We start from the raw sequence: 17971 nt of genomic DNA, 5'->3' as shown, positions 1-17971 counted from the left end.
CTCGACTATCAGTTTTTCCATCGTATCTGTACTTCTAGCAATGTGTCCAAAATACTGCAAATATCTCTGTTGTATTTGTTTAAGCAATCTATCCTTTACTTTAAATTGTTCTAATATCGATACGTGAGTGCGATGATCAATCCAGGATATTCTTAACATGCGGCGGTATATCCACATTTCAAAAGCGTCTAGTTTATTTTTATCCGCTTTCTTTAAGGTCCACGTTTCGGATGCATATGTGGCTATGGGAAAAATGAGTGCCCTGTCAGTCTTAGTTTTGTGTGTATTGTTATGCTAGAAATTTTCCAAATTGCTACCAGTTTCATCATAGCTATTCTAGCAATAGTCAACCTTCTACGTATCTCTCTGTCACACCCTCCGTCATTTGTTATTAGGGACCCCAGGTATATGAAACTATTTACTACTTCAAAGCCCCCAATTTCTTTAATGTGTTGAAGATTATTCCGAGCTCTGTCTATTATCATGATCTTTGTCTTACTCCTATTTAGCTTTAGTCCATATGTTTTGCTTTTCTCCTCCAGACATCTCATTATGTCTTCCATTTCTTCTTGATTTGCCGCGATTATTAAAGTGTCATCAGCATATCTCAAGTTACTGATTTTTTGACTCTGTTCTGGAATGATCGGAATGGGTGTTGTTTTTTTTTAATGTGCAGTTTTCATTTTCATACAGACTTCTAATTAGTTAAATTAAGTGGTGGGGTGTTCCCATTTCCGCTAGTATGGACCAAAGCTGCTGCCATTTGACTTTATCGAAAGCCTTTGTGTAATCCACAAAGCACATAAGCATAAGAGTATTGAATTCACGAGTTTTTTCGATTAGCTGTCTAACATTAAGGATGTGTTCTCTTGTGCCTTTTCCTGGGACAAATCTCGCTTGTTCTTAAGATAAGAACATTAGACACGGACTTAAGACAAGAACTATTCTTAAGATAAGCTTGCTGTAACATAAACCTAAGATTTATTTCGGAACACACCGAAATAAATCTCACCAAATACACAGAAATATTTATTTAATTGTCAAAGAAATCACACTAATATTTTAATTTCTCTTTTGATTATACAATTTGTGGTAGCAGGAATACATTAAATTATGTAAAGAAACATTAAACAACGAATAAAAAAATGATACACGTATATTAACGATTTTTCTGAGGTTTCTTCACAATACTAAAATATTATATAAAGTTAGCTCAACCATCTTCACCTTCAAAAAGTTCAATAATGTCTTTATTTACCAATTTATCTTTAAAATTATCTTCATTTTGATCTCTTACTAGGTTATAGAATATTGCTGTAAATTAGAATGGTTGAATGTTTTCAACTTTACAGCCACTTTAATTGGATAAAATAGTATCCAAACCTTTTCTTCCATACATAAAATGTTCAGTTACATATCTGGTTTTAATGTGGAATTCAATATAGAAATTGTCTTCGTGGATTATTTAGTGGACTTCTTAAAAATGGCTTTCTCTTAAAAAAAAACCCTGACAGAAAACTTCAAAACAGTAACCGGACGGATCTTTGAGGCAAACGAAACAGTTAATGACATTGGTTTATTCACATGGAACGTTTTTTACGCTTTACAGTGCAGGGGAGCTAAGAAGCTTATTAAAAACAATAGATGAATATATAGCGGACATAATAGTTCTTCAGGAAGTCAGATGGACAGGTAGTAGCAGTCTTGAGCAAAATAAGTACGCCTTCTATTACAGCGGACATAAAACCGATCACATTTTTGTTATGGGATTCTTACTCAATAAACGATTGAAATTTATAGTCATAATTTTCGACCCCATAAGTCCAAGGATAGCAAAAATTAGACTAAAGGGTAGGTTCTTTAAGTACAGCATCATAAATATCCATGCACCCACTAAAGATAAAGGAGATGAGAGGAATCCATCGATAAGAAATTGGAAAACTCTTTCGCGCAATGTCAGAAGAATCAGATAAAAATTATTATAGGTAATTTCATTGCTACAGTCTGTCAAGAAATAATAGATAGAGATCCCGGTACTAGGAACAATTGAAAATCTAAAGAGCCGTTTTCCATAGATCAAGAATAAAGGAGACGCCATTTCAAAATTCAAAAATTACAGAACCGCTGGGACAGATAACCTTCCTACCGACACACTTACCAATTAATCTCTTAAACTCAACATAGTTCAGTCTATCTTATGAATAGGTACTAAAAATATTAAAGTATACATAAGTATTATCAAATCTCAAAGAAATCAGCTCTGGTCTGGATGATATTCGTAGTATTTTTATCAAACATCTTCCAGAAATTCTAGATCTGTTTAATATTATTTGTCTACAGCACAAATTTCCTAAAAAATGGCACGAATTCACAGTAATACCTATATAAAAACCTAATAGTATTAAAACAACTCCCGAGTCATGTTTAAGTTACTAAAAAAAATATTAATAATAGCTAAGATGACACCTGGAGAGACAGGATTTAATTATTCCAGAACAAAGTGGTTTTAGAGACCAAAGATTAACCATAAATAATATCATATATTTAAAAAGTGATATTTCTGAAGCATTCGCACTAAGGAGTAAATGTCTGGCGGTTTTCTTTGACATATCAAGAGCTTTCGATACAGCCTGGCACGATTATATAATAAAACAAATAAATAGTTGGAACATCCAAGATCACGGACTTTTCTTTATTAAAAACTTCCTTCAAAATAGAACTTTCAGAGTTAGAACAAACTATTCAATATCAGATATAATGTATCCAGAAAATGGCATTCTACCGGATGATCTTGTAGTTTTTTTAAAGACAGAACTTTATACAACACTTAAAATAGGTTTCTGTTTATCCACTGAAAAAACTCGTTTCATTCTGTTTTCTTAGAAAAATGTCGCAAATACCCCCAACCTAAGACTATGTGATGAGAACCTAGAACGTGTAACGTCAATAAAGTTGTTGGGCATGACATTCAAAGAAATTCTAAGCTGGAAACTTCATTTAACAAATTTGATCTTATATTGTCATAAACGATTAAATACTCTGGCCAATCAAAAATGGAGTGCGAATCGCCAAACGCTTATAATATCATACAGAAAATTAATCAGATCAAAATTAGATTATGGATCTACTGTAGATTCTACAACCACTAAGACACTGCTGAAGAAACTTGACAGTCTTCTCAATCTCTCTTTACGTATAATATCTGGAACTTTATGCAAAACACCAATCGAAAGTATTTATTGTAAAGTTGGTGAACCGTCCGAAGAAGACAGAAGACTTTATTTAATCGTCACAAAAATCAGGTCTAACTCAAAAAACCCTACTATTCAAAATTGATTTACCGAAAAGATCCCAAATCTCTTCATAAATAAGCAAAGAACAAACAAACCCTTTTACGCAAGGATTAGAAGCTACTTAAATCAATTAAACTACACGCTCCCAGAAGGCTTTCTCTCCCAGTCGTCCTCAATTCCTCCATGGCAAATAAAGAACCCTCAGTGCCTAACCCGCCTCATTTCTTTTGACAAACACTCAACAAACCCACAGTTAATCAAATCTGCCTTCAACGATATGCTTCACAACTACAAGGATTATACACATATATACACAGATGGATCTAAATTAAATGAAGGTACTGGTGCTGCAGTCATAACCCCAACATCGACAAATAAATACAAACTCCCTTCAGAGTACTCCATTTACTCTGCTGAACTATATGCTCTATACCAGGCCACCCTTGCAGTCAACGCATAAGTCAATGCAGTCAACGGCTAAGTTCCCGTACAAGAAAAAACTAAAAGTTCATACCGCTCAACTGAATGGAAAAAATATGATATTCTTTTGGATACCACCCCATATTGGAATTTAAGGAAATGAAGAGGCAAACAACGCTGCAAAAGAAGCTGTAAAAGCGGATGTGAAATCGGCGTTCAAATGTAAAGTGCGATAGATGTAGGAATAAAAGTGAAAAGTGTCATCGGCCAAGGTACGCGATAGTAAGAAATCGATAAAACCCTGGCCCACCTTGCCAGCAAGTCGGAGAGACCAGGTAACATGAACGCGACTCCGACTGGGTCAAACGCCATTAACTAATAGCCATGTATTTTCCATTTGCAAACCATTGAAGTCGTTTATTAAAAAAACCATTGAATATAATAGACCCCTGATACTTGTCTTTGTCGACTTTAAAAAAGCATTTGATACGGTCAATCAAAGTGAAATGCTCCAAGCTCTAACACAATGTAGAATAGATCACCGATACATATCCCTTATCAGATACATTTATCAGCATGCTGCAGCCTGTGTAAGACTTAATGAAGACACTGTGACCTTTCGCATTGAAAGAGGCGTTCGGCAAGGAGACCACATGTCTCCTTAATTATTTTTACAACTTTGCTAGAATACGCTTGTAAAACAATAGATTGGAACGAAAAGGGCATCAATGTAGATGGAAAATTTTTAAATAACCTTAAATTTGCAGATGATATCGTTCTTATTGCAGACAGCTTTGATCAGGCACAGATAATGCTCCAAGAACTCCATATTGCCACAAAAAGAGTTGGTCTTAAAATAAATTTTTCAAAAACACAATTTATGACAAATTTAGTCCACAACACAAACATCTCAGTAGAAGACAAAGATATTAAGCCAGTTGACTCCTATAAATACTGGGCCATGAGATCAGAATAAGTCGAGACAACCAAACAATCGAGCTGAAAAGAAGAATAAACCTCGCTTGGGCTGCATTTGGATAGATGAAGGATATTTTTAGGTCTAAGATTCTAATGTGTCTGAAAAGAAAAGTATTTAATCCGTGTATTTTGCCAGTGATGACCTACGGCGCAGAAACCCTAACACTCGCAAGAACAATAGTGAGTAAACTACAAGTTGCGGAAATAACAATGGAGAGAATAATGTTAGGGATATCTCTACGTGATAGAATACCCAATGCTACTCTACGCAAAAGATCTAGCTAGTCACGTAACTTTCTCTCTTGCGAGAGCCTCTCTTTTAGGCCTTTGCCTCTTCAGGGAATGGGGTTTTTGTTTATTTGGGTCTTATTTTACCGTTAATGTCAGGACTAGAATCGGTTTCAAGGCTGAGAATTGGTATTGCCGCTTGTCATTGCATGTTAGGCGTATGTAACTTGATTTTATTTCTTTGACCGCTTTAATCCAACTATCCGATGCTTTTAATTCTCTAGCGCGCTTATAGCCGAAGTAAAAACCAGTGTAAAAACCAGTGCAAAAGATCAGGAGTAGCAGATGTCATGGAAAGGATAACAACACTAAAGTGGAACTGGGCAGGTCATGTAGCAAGATCAGTTGATGACCTGTGGACAAAAAGAATTTTGGAATGGAGACCCCGAATACAAGCTAACAGAAATAGAGGTTGACCCCCAACAAGAAGGACAGATGACATAAAAAGAGTGGCTACAAATTGGATTCAGATGGCGCAAAATAGGACTAAGTGGAGGAGCATGCGAGAGGCCTATGTTCAGCAGTGGACGTTGGAGGCTAGTTGATGATGATGATGACAAACAAGAACCAAGATGTGACAACTGTGAAGAAAAGTTAACAGTTAAACATATATAGTGAAATGTCCAGCAATAACGCCAAAGCGCATGTTTTACAGTATACCCATCGAGCAAAAAGACAAAAGAGGGAATGTAAAGGTAGTGGGGGCAAAAATATTGTTAGACAGGAAGTGCCATCTTGAGAGGCCACATTAAACAAGGAAAGAGAGACTCTTTCCTTGTTTAAGAAATCAAATTTAGTTGGGTTATGTTATTGCTGATGTTATTATTTGTCCCAACTGTCACATGAAAGATTATTTGTATTTTCTATTGAAGTTTTTTAACAATTGTTTCACATTTTAGACTATTATTGTTATTATTTAATTAAAACTTTATTATGTTCTAGTGTTAAAAAAAGTGTATTATGTATTAATATTACGTAATATTGATATTATGTAATATAACAAATAAATAGATAAATTAGAACATACACCACTGTATGATTATTGTGAAGTGTCATGAAATTTAAATTTGGCGCATTCACATTTCCGGATATGTCCGCCATCAGAGGCCACTTTTTTGGTCTCCTTTTCATAACGATTAGATTCCCTCTTTTGTCTTTTTGCTCGATGAGTATACCCAAGAAATATAGTTGCGTGTTGATCGGTTTATATTCTTAGATAAGCAAAATAGTTGAAAAATAAGGATTTATAAAAATCCTCAACTATAAGTAAAAAAGCAAAAAGCTTATTGTCCATAAATATTGTTTTATTCTGGGCATTCTGACTATTATCGTATTATCTGGTGTAAAATGCAAAGATGTGTGTTTTTGATGATGAGCGTAATACAATACTTTTTTTTTAATTTTCGCATAATTATCTATTATATCTTCCCATCCAATAATAGCAAATTCCACAAATTATTATAACAACATACATTATACAAAGACGTATAATGGACTAATAGTATCTTGGATTTTTCTTTCATTACCGTGTATCAGCCTTGACCTGGTAACAGGTTAATCGTTAGTCTTATAAACAAATTTCTTTTCGTTAAAGTAAATTGTAGGACAATTTAGTTGTTTAATTGCTATAATTGTAGTAAAACTAGTTTGAATATCAATATTTATTCCTACGAAAGTAAGTTGCACATTATAATCTGTGCATGTAGTGATACAACAAGTTTATATACTTTTTAAAACTAGCTTTACAGATATTTTTTTCTTTATTTAATTGTTAAAGTCACTTTTAACTTCCATCCTAAGGTTGTTAGCGATATTACTGAAATTTTGAAACTGAATTATTACAAAGTAAAACTTTAAACTTGTTTCGAATCAATATTATAATTTGCTTATTCTGTCTGTCTTTCCGTAACGAAAACCTCAGCCCTTCCTAACCACAAAAACTACTACTAATTTTAATAATATACAGAGTGACCCAAAAGTCTAGAAACGAACAATTATCTCGTAAATTGCTAGTCATAATTGTACAAAATTTAAGGTACACCTATTTTGGGATACGGAGTTTCCTTATTTGATATTTGCAATGTTGCCAGATTTGTCGTTTCTGTTATATTATCAGTAACTTTAATTTTTCAAATTCATCACCCTGTATATTCAGTCATTATTGGAATCTCCTATTCAATACGAGTTCAACCATATGTAACATGATTTTATGTAGTCTGGAAGGTCTTAAATACATAAAACAGAAGTCTGGCAACGCCTAATTGTCTCAATAAATTTTTTAATACCATTTTCAACTACATTAAAACGTAAGAATTGATAAATTATAACATTTTTTAACATAATGGTTACTTTATCAAGTGTTCAAACTGTGCTCTATTTGTGAGTTGTTCCCTAATCGATGGTAGAATGTGTCGAAATTATTCGAGATTCATCGATAATTCGTTGCCTTATCTCTGCAAGACTTGCTGGTTTAGTTTTGTAAACTGAATTTTTCAAGTATCCCCAATAAAAATAATCTTTAGGATTGAAATCAGGTGAACGTGGAGGCCATTCAATTCTACCTGGGCTACCAATCCATCTTGCTGAAACCCTCTCTTATTAAAATTGACCCCAAACAAATTTCTCAGTGTAGGTACAATTTCATTTCTAAGTAACATTTCGTAACTATCTGACGTTAAATTTCCTTCGATAAAAAATGATCCAATTAACTGAGTACCTACTATACCTGACCATACATTTAATTTTTGTGGTCTTTGAGTACAATACTAAATATTGATAAAGGTTCTAAAATTTTTTTTTTTCAAATCTTTAGTAAAAGGTATATAATAAAATACCCAAACGGGCTATATCACAAATACACAACGTTTTCGGAATGTAAATTCCATCATCAGTGTAACAAAGTATACATGCTATGTGCCACTAAAATATATGGGTGAAAACCCTTTAAATGTTATTAATTTATAAATATTTATATGTTATTAAAAATTAGGATGTTTAAGTTACCGTTGGAATTGGTAACATGGCAACGTACGTAAGACACTTTGTCTCAGGACCATGTAACCGGTGTAGAGCCATACGTTGCCATGTTATCAATTCCAACGGTAACTTAGACATCTTAATTTTTAATAACATATAATGTAACATATTAATAACATTTAAAGGCTTTTCACCCATATATTTTAGTGGGTCATAGCATGTATACTTTGTTACACTGATGATGAAATTTACATTCCAAAAACGTTCTGTATTTGTGATATAGCCCGTTTTGGTATTTTATTATATACCTTTTACTAAAGATTTGAAAAAAAAATAATTTTTGTGATACATGGTATACAGCCAGCTACAGGAACTTAGTTTCCTAGTGGATAAAGGTTCTCGTCCTGTTGATATTTTTCTAAAATTATTTCCGCGTAGTTTTTTAATGCATATCGCATCCTGTACAAACCAAACAATAGCAGCACTTCCAAAAAACAGAAATATAAAATTAAACACGAAAAAATCAGATATGTACGAAATGATGAGAGTGATTGGTTGTACTATGGTTATGTGTTTCGATAAAGTACCATCTATTTCACACTACTGGTAACAAAACGAATCACTTTCGAATTCACTCATAAAAAAAGCTATTTCAAGAGATCGCTATTTATTTCTGTTATGTAAGTCCTATTATATTAATCCTGAAAGAAATGGTAATACATCAAAAACACACTACATCGATGAAGACGTTTTTTTTTAAAACAAACTTTTGAAAAAGCGAGGACTGTGAGTTCCCATCCGTCCATCGACGAATCAATGACTAAGTTTAAAAGAAGATCTGCCTGAAATAGTATCTTCCTATGAAGTCAGTAAAAAAAATATATAAATATATGGCAACAAAGTGATTTTTTCACAGGATATATACGATTTTAATATTTTCTCGGGCAAAGAATCCACATCAATTACTGGAACTCTAGAAGAACTAGTTGTTGAAACTTTATCCAACACCATACAGTCACCATATGTGTGTTTATGCTTTGATAGATTGTTCACTTCGTTTGACTCACTAAACACCCTAAATTTACCATGCTTAGGAACCTATATGGCCAATCGGGTAAATGTAGCCAAATTTGAAAATAACAAAATGTCAAGGAGTGATATGGAGTTGTTAGTTTTATGCGAAGGAATTTTAGCGACTAAATGTAATGATACGAAAGTGATGCTGATGTAAAATTGTCACTTTTGAAGTTTCTCATGCCACTTGCAGAACAGCTAATTGAATTAGGAAGATCGAAATCAAATGTAAAAACACGAATAAGTGGCCGTTCTGGAAGGATATCTAAACGACAGAAATAGATGATTAACATTGGAGACCATTTGCCACAACAAATACCTACTAGAAGAAGGTGTTTTAGTTGTTCACAAAATAAATGAGAAACTCGAACTACGAGTCATTTTAAACAGTTTTATTTAGTTACAATGAAATCAGTAATGAAAGCTAAAATGCGTTAGGCTTTCACGGCCATCGTCTAAACTTCTCTCCAGCAGATGCCAACCCCTAGTGTTGGCGAAACTTCGAGAACTAATATCAGAAGACAACGGCCTAAAAGCCCGAACAAACAGTTTAACAAAATAATGAAAGAGTTAAATTCTCTTTTGCTTTTGCTGGAATTACATCTTTAAATTCTGTATTTTATCATAGTGTGAGGTATGCTTTGGGTACAACGGTATGAAGGGAAAAAGTTTTGAAGGTTTGATGCCAAAACATCAAAATCACTGGATGACGAAAAGAAGTGGTTTTTGAAAGCCGGCTTGAAACTCTCATTATCCCTTCGTACTGTTTGTGTTTTTTTGTTTGACCTATACTTTATACAACAACTCCTGTTGTTCCGAAGTTATTTTCGTGTGGCATTTTAATATGATTTACTATTTTTATTGAGAGTTAACCACAATTTTGTTTGGTTTGTTTATTTTGACATTTCGATTTTCAAATTGTGGTTAGTTCCCAATAAAAATAGTAAATAATATAGAGTCTTTTTTTTAGATAACTATGCGTCTTTTCCATTAAAATCTCGATAATTATATCATTTTCGTTACAAAATTCACGCATTTTAAACTATAATTGAGGTTTGGCCTGTATATATATACCAATTAGGAAATTTCGACTATTTTACCTTGAGGTCCAGTGTTTTACACTATGGAATGCTTTAATGATTGTCTAATACTCATCAAAATTAATTAATCAAAAATTTACTCACACTGTGATGCTGTCGACATGGTCGGAAATTTTGTATACCATTTTCGTTTTTTTATACCACTTTTGACTTAATTTTATTAAATTTATGTTTCGATCACAGAAATGTTTATTAACACATCACCATTTAAAACAAAATTCGTAATCTAAAACTTGTTTTGCCGCTTATGAAATCGATGCACCAAGTCTCGCGTATCTGAGATAACTCCGGTAGTCAGTTCTTCAATCATTTGCTACATATTCAACAAATTAACTTAGTCCAGTGAAATTCAGCAGTACATCTCGAAGAACCTCCACAGGAACGCTAGATTTAGATGTAAACCTTCGTATTGTGGGTCTATTGTAATTGTTTCGGTCGATTAGGCAAAAGTATTATCGCAAAAGTATGAAATGTAATGAGGTGTTTTGCTTAATTACTAGATAATTTTAATAGGTTTTTTTTATTATTAGTATTTAAATATCCTAGTATTATGGATAAGTATACACCAATTATGTAACATTCAGTCTTTTTTGTCTTTTCCATCGTATAATATCCTGGATTTTACAGAAATATCTTATTAGGTTGTTCGATATTCTGTCTCTTTCTAAATTTCTAAGCTTTTTTTTGTTTTTGTTCTGTCTAGTCTGCAAAATGTCTCTAGAAACTCTTTAATTTTGCGTGATAATAGGGACAAAACAATAATAAGCTCAGTCCTAATGTATGGTCCAGAGACCTAGACTCTAATAAACAGTAATGAAAACATGTTAGGATGTTTCGAAAGAAAAGTACTAAGGCTAATCTTTGGAGCAGTGAATGACAATGGGGTGTGAAGAAGACGATACAACTTTGAACTTGAAATAATATACCAGAAACCAGATATCGTAAAACATATTAAGATATTGGCCCGTAATGCGGATGGAACAAAATGACTCAGCTAGAAAAACGCTCATTGATAGACCCATTGGTCAGAGACGAAGAATAAGACCCAAAACAAAGTTCATCTTGATAACATCAATGAAGACATGAGAAATATGGGCATACGTGCTTCGCGGAGAAAGGCGATGGATAGAAACGACTGAAGAGAAATTCTTGAGGAGGCCTCTAGGACCTAGAAAAATTTTAAAAAATTTCACTTAATAGTTATTGCAAAATTGAAAATATTTACCCAAAAAGCTTTTATGTACAACGTTAATATTATGATTGTAGGTCTAAACTGTTTAAAATTTAAATTTTACCTTAAATTTAGATAAAACAAAATATATGCCATTTACATCGTATGTAAGTAACGTCCCAAATCTTGGCTCATTAAAAGTCGATGTAAAAAATGAAATTCTATAGCATTAACGGGAATAAAATTAAAATTAATATATTTTTCCAAGTGTGCATATATGTAAAAAATTGTTAATATTTATATATATAATAACGGATTTATTACGGCTGTCGCCGCTTCTCCGCCCCCAATTTCCATCTTTTTCTGTCATATGCAGTTGCCTCTTCTAAGTCTCTTGCCGCCATTGCTTCATCAATATCGTTGCGCCAACTTCTCCGTGGTCGTCCTCTCTTTCTTCTTTCAGGAGGGATCCATTCCAGTACCCTCCTAGGCCATCTGTACTCTGGCATTCTTTTAACATGTCCGAACCAGATTAATTGTTTTCTTTCCATGTCATCATTGATATTTCTCTCCATTTTCATTTCGTTTCTCATTTGTTCGTTTCTAACTCTCTCCAGTTTCGATCTACCGCAGCTTCGTCTCAGATAATCCATTTCTGTCGTCATAAGTTTGTTTCTATTAGCTTTGGTGACGTCCCATACTTCCGAACCGTAAAGTGTAATACTTTGGACTATACTACCGTAAATGTGTTTTTTGGTTTCTCGTCGAATTGTTTTTTGCCAGAGAAGAGAGTTTAAGGCACGAGTCGCTGCTCTGCCCTTGTTTATTCTTTCACTGATTTCATCTGCGCTATTTCCCTTCTTGTTGAAAATGATCCCCAAATATTTGCAGGATTGCACGCCTTTGATTTTGTCGTCTTCCAAAACTAGGTCACATATTTCATCTGTTCCCACTGAGAGATATTCACATTTTGTCATATTCATGTTTAGACCTGCCACCTCATATTCTTCTTGTAGTTTTCTTACCATATAGCTAAGATCGTAGCTGTCTTCGGCAATTACTACCTGGTCATCAGCAAAGAAAAGTGTATATAGCTTGTTTTCTTCCACCGTTATTCCCATGTTTCTACATTTTTTTTTTATACATTTTATAATATTTATACATTTGTTAAATACTGCTTTGTTTAAAGATATATTTTTAAGCCTCAGACACTTCAGAGTAAGAGAGTCACTGTTACGACCGCACCAGGGGAGTCTGTGGGGATCCCCAGTCCACAAAGTTCGACTGTCCTATTTTACGAGACGGAGCAGTAAACTTTATTACTTTCAGCTTGCTAGCAAAACCCAGTGCCCAGACCCAGGGGAGTTTCTCAGCCGCCCCTTTGCCTGTTAGTTTTACCAGTATATCTCCCCCTTTGGTTTTTTTTTAACTGGACTACTTTTAGGATTTTTGTTACGTTCACCTTGTCATTCATTTTCTTAATGACGTCTGTGTATGACATACCTTCAGTACGTATCAAGACGGCCTCTTCTGTTTTCTTTATTTTGCATGCTTCCATACCCCTAACCAGAATCCCCCAAGTGATCTTCTCTCTTCTCCTTACAAATTCTAGAGCCTTTCTCATTATTTTACTTTTTACACTGTTGCCCAAGACCACTTGCACTTGTTTTATTTTTTCCCCTTGTCTCACAATTTTTATAATCTTTTCTACCAGATTATATTCTTCCACGCCATCCCCTACGTTATCTTTTCTTAATTTGGTGACGAAGGTATACAATTTTTTCTCCACTTTGGAGCTTTTTGGTCTATTTTTGATAAATTCTCTCTCTCTTTCCATCCTTCCATTATATCCGCCAGTTCTTCCCCGACTTTTTTATGACATGTTCGACTCCCCCTGCGATGTCTTCTTTTTTATTATTATCAAACAATCGATTTTCTCAACAGTTTCCTGTAGAGCTTTTTGTTCTCATTTTTTTTGGTATACTTCTTCTTCCCACTTGTCTTTGAATAAGTTGTAGGAAAATCATTAGTCTAGTTTTTTGAAATTCTGAGCATTTTCTAGCATTGTGTTTTTCTCTTCTTATTTTGTTCTAATTTATAATAATTGTGTTGTTATTGTCAACTAGTATAGAGGGAACTTGTTTTTTTAAATATGTTGTTTATTTCTTTTACTTTGTTGTGCACATTAAAAAGTCGTGCCTAGATATCAGATCCACAATTTCCTCGCACCTTTCTTCCGTCCATTTTTCTTTGGCTAATTTTATCTCCTTTTTTTTTCTTCTCTATAAATGTCTATATTCTGTTTTAGTTAATTTTCCAAGTCGACATTTTTTCATCAATTTCAAAATGTTTTCTGTCGTTCATTGATTTTTCATGATTAAGTTACTTTTATAATCATTGTTTGTGGAGATCTTGTTAACTTAATTTTTAAATTTATTCCATAGTTACTCTGGATCTTCAAATAATTCTCCGATATTCTTTATTATATTGTTAAATCTTTTTAAAATGTTTAAAATCTTTTTTTGGTTGTTGTCGTTGGATTCGTTTTATTTTTAGTATATTATCTGCCACAAGGGGTTGGTGATCGGATCCACTATCTGCTCCTGGCAGGAAGCGCTCACTTACAAGTATATAATCTATTTGGTTTTTTGAAGACCCAGGGCTGCTGCAATCATCAAATGGAGCTTTACAGCTCGCCAAGTATATAGTCGTCGCTTGGATAGTTTATACCAGGTGTTTTCAATGACCATGTCGTTATCTTTACACAATTCATGCAATCTCTGTCCTAGATCGTAAGGTTGTTCAAGACCATAAGGACCTACAGTTTAACCTCGTCGACCTTCCCCAATATTTGCATTGAAATCGAATATAGTATATAAAATTTCATATTTATTAGACATCTTACATAAGCCTAATAAATATGAATTTATATAATATTTTCTCATAGAGCTAGCTTTTCGACTTCATCGTCATATTTCCTATCTGCAGTGGCATATATTTGAAGTATATCCGTTTTGAATAGTTGAGTATTTATTTTTAGTAATATCATTCTATCTGAGACTGGTATGAAGTTGGTCACATATTTACTCAATTTTGATGGATCTTAGGTGCTGTTACCAGAATAATATAATATACTACCGTCCTTTTTACATATTCCTGACTCTGGTCATCTCAATTCGCTGATTCCCAGTAGATCTATTTTCATTCTTTTGATTTCTTGAATAGCATTCAAGTTTTCCAAACGCAAATTCCATGTGCATATTCTCAAATTAGAAGTTCTTCTTTCTAAGATTTCTTACAAGGTTTTCGTATGTTTAAGACATGAGAGACCTCGTGTTATAAATATGTTTCTCCTCTTCTGCCAAATCTTGACCTCTGCTCTCTATGATTAGTTACAGTTGGTTCCTAAAAAACTGATACGAATCTAAAACGTATTTTGTAGAAAATTGAACAATGTATTTTGAAGGATAAATACTTCCTATTTACATACTGTCACTGCCACTGCCAAATCTTATAATTGGTCAGATAACTTATTCTGTTCAACCTCAAAAAATGGCTCCATATGCTAGCAAAAAACTAAAAGCAAGAATTTTAACGAAATTAGAAGATGGTTGGTCACTATCTGCCGTACCAAACCATTTTAACGTAAGCAGAACAACAGTTTTTAATATTAATAAAAGATGGAGAGAACAAGAAACTCTCAAAAGAAAGCAAGGTTCTGGAAGACCTAAAATATCTACCGCTTATGAAGATCGTACGCTTTTGGAGAGAGTAGAAGAGGATCCTTTTGAAGATGCGAAAACTGCAAGAATTATGTCACAGTTCCTAGGAAGAAAGACAACAACTAGGCAGAATTAAAACATCGCGTCTTAGGTACCGAACTGCAGCAAAAAAAAACAAGCTCTTACACCACAACAGAAACAATCAAGACTGATATTTGCTTTAAACCATCAGCTACAAAATCAAGATTTTTGGCACAAGGTAATATTTACAGATGAGAAAATTTTTCAATCTTCTTTAATCCTCTATATGTTGATAGATATCGAGCAGTGGTCATTTTAGCTCCAATGTATGAAAATGAAAAAGGAATGGAAATGGGATGACATATTGATGGCAGATTTTTTGGGCAGACTTATCTGAATATTCTATGTTCAGTGTAGAACAGTTGTATCCAGAAAATAATTTTATCCTCCAATCAGATTATTGTCCCGTTCACACTGAAATTATAATAAACCAGTGGCTCCAGAATAACATCGAAAGCTTACCATGGCCCAGATCAGACCACATTTAAACCCAATCGAGAATGTGTGGGGAGTTATTAAAAAACAGTTGTATCGACGTAATTTTATACCTCAAAATGCTGAAAAGCTGTGGCACTGTATAGAACAGGTTTGGGAACAGCTTTCTGAAGAAGACAATTTCAAAGTACCTTTCACGCAAAAGGACCGAAGACTACAAGCTGTTATCAATGCTGATTGGAGATATTACAAAATATTAATTTTATTTTTGCAAAATTTGAACCTTAATAATTATTACAATTTATGAATTAAGATATGTAATCAATTGTTTGATGTTTTTTGTTTATTTTATTATTTGTCTGCCATAATAAATATAATATAATGTTAGACCAATCAAATACACTGCTCAAAATGATCAAATCTTACTAAGAGTCGTATCAGTTTTTTGAGAAAATTTGGCAATTGATATGTCAATTCCAGGGTGATTTTCTTGAAGGTACTCTATGAGTCTTTAATGTAGTGGTTCTCCTTTGCCTTCTCTATTCTTATGCGGTTTACCACTTCTTGATTCATCCGGCTTAGGGTCGATTTCTCAACCCCAGGACAAAAGAGTGACCTGCCACTTACCAACTCGTCCGTCCGAAGCCGTTGGTCAGTAAGTGGGGGATTGCTTATACCGGCAATCACGCGGACGTCAGAGTGACTTTTTGGTCTTCCTATTGAAAATGGACTCGTATTTTCCAACAATTCATGATTTAAAATTTTATAGATTATAAAAAAATGTACATCCTTCAGTCGAATTTAACTGGGCTATTAAAAAAAATCCTAATTGAAGGCGATAGGTGGAAAACACGTCAAATTTAAATTGCGTGTCGGTGAAGCACTTGTACAAAGCAATTAATATTAGAGATTAATTATTCAAGCTAACGCATAGTTTCCGTGTTTTTATCTTAAAATTACTATTCAGTTATTAGTTTTTAACATTAAAGGATAATATATACACATCAACGGCATTCCTCTTCATTTAACATTTATCTGAGTTGAATAATTAGACTTTATACTAACGAAAAACTTTACAATAACTTGAAAAATAAATTACAACGAGCGTCGCGATATTCTTGAATCTGTGTACAAAATTGTAAAATTACATTGAAATATTAACATATTGTTCCATCAAAAATTAAACCCTTAATTTATAATCTCACATTAATCTTAACGTACTATATCTTCTTCTATGTGTGCCTTACTTGTTTCTCGGCAGGCAGCTAGACGAAACAATTTCTCGACCGTTCCACCTGTCCATTGTCTAAAGAAATCATCCAAAATCTTACCGGAGGCTGTTAGGCGTCTGTCGGTAGTGATTATAAAGAACGCCATGACTCAGTAGAAAAGATTATCCACCAGGAGCTAGCTGACAAACTGAGACTTCTACAAACCGACCATCTTCCGAAAGAATGCTTGAAAATGACAACTACAAGCTATACTAGGACCGCATTGTGCTCAAAGACCAACCAGTGGTACATAATAGACTGAATCTCATATATATATATATATATATATATATATATATATATATATATATATATATATATATATATATATATATATATATATATACCCGGTATTTAGGCGTTCCACGCCCTTCCGGTAGGGATCTATGGAGGAGTATCACCTAGCCGCAAGCCCTTATCTCTTGCCGTACTGCTCCACCATAGGCCGATCAGATACCAGCATATTCTAGACTAAGCCGCAGATTCATTTTAGAATTTTAAACTACTGCGTTAGCCTTTTTGTTTGCTATTCACCGAGCCGGGGATTTGAACTGACATGGTAAACCACTCCATGGGCGTGCTCAAGATTAATTGAAAAATTACTTTGAATAATTGTAAAAAATAAATGAATTATTTCAGTGTTATAAAGTGTTATGTGTATGTAAACAAAAGTGGCCTCTTTTATCACACACTATATTAGAACTGACTGGCCTACATTAAAAAGGGTTTTAAAAAATTCACATTTTTTTTAATTTTTAAAAATTACAAAAGAGAAAAAGAGTTTTTAAAACCGTCTAAGGTATGTTAAATAGATGAATAAAAATATTAATATAAAACTTACAGCTACTTGTTACAAATCCAAATCAGATTCAGAAGATGAACTTTCAGAACCAAGATTTATAATAACTGGCTCGATCATTTTATCAGTAATATTGTCCAGCTTCCACATTTTTTCCTCTTCTTTAATAGTGTGATTTACTGCCTTTTCCCAGTTTTCAGGTTTTACATTATTTACGGCCTCCAAAAACAACTGTTTAACATCATGAATTTTAAAAGTGGTATTTTTTCTTGAAACTTCACTCTTTATCTGTGCCCATACCAGTTCAATCGGGTTTAATTCACAATGATATGGTGGGGATCTAAGTACTGTCATTCCACGATT

At 33.6% G+C, this 17971-nt stretch overlaps 1 protein-coding gene across 1 annotated transcript in view; it reads right to left on the bottom strand.

Moving 5' to 3' along the window:
• LOC140451477 (UNC93-like protein) overlaps window positions 1-10531 on the bottom strand; it is a 44921-nt gene extending 34390 nt beyond the window's left edge. Inside the window, exon 1 of the mRNA XM_072545299.1 lies at window positions 10214-10531. Coding sequence (XP_072401400.1) covers window positions 10214-10254 — 41 coding nt within the window. The 5' untranslated portion in view covers window positions 10255-10531. The remainder of the gene's footprint in view (window positions 1-10213) is intronic.
• Between the last annotated feature and the right edge of the window lie 7440 nt (window positions 10532-17971).

Source organism: Diabrotica undecimpunctata, chromosome 9 (assembly GCF_040954645.1).
Source record: "Diabrotica undecimpunctata isolate CICGRU chromosome 9, icDiaUnde3, whole genome shotgun sequence".
Taxonomy (NCBI): domain Eukaryota; kingdom Metazoa; phylum Arthropoda; class Insecta; order Coleoptera; family Chrysomelidae; genus Diabrotica; species Diabrotica undecimpunctata.
This window is presented reverse-complemented; position numbering and strand designations above follow the sequence as displayed.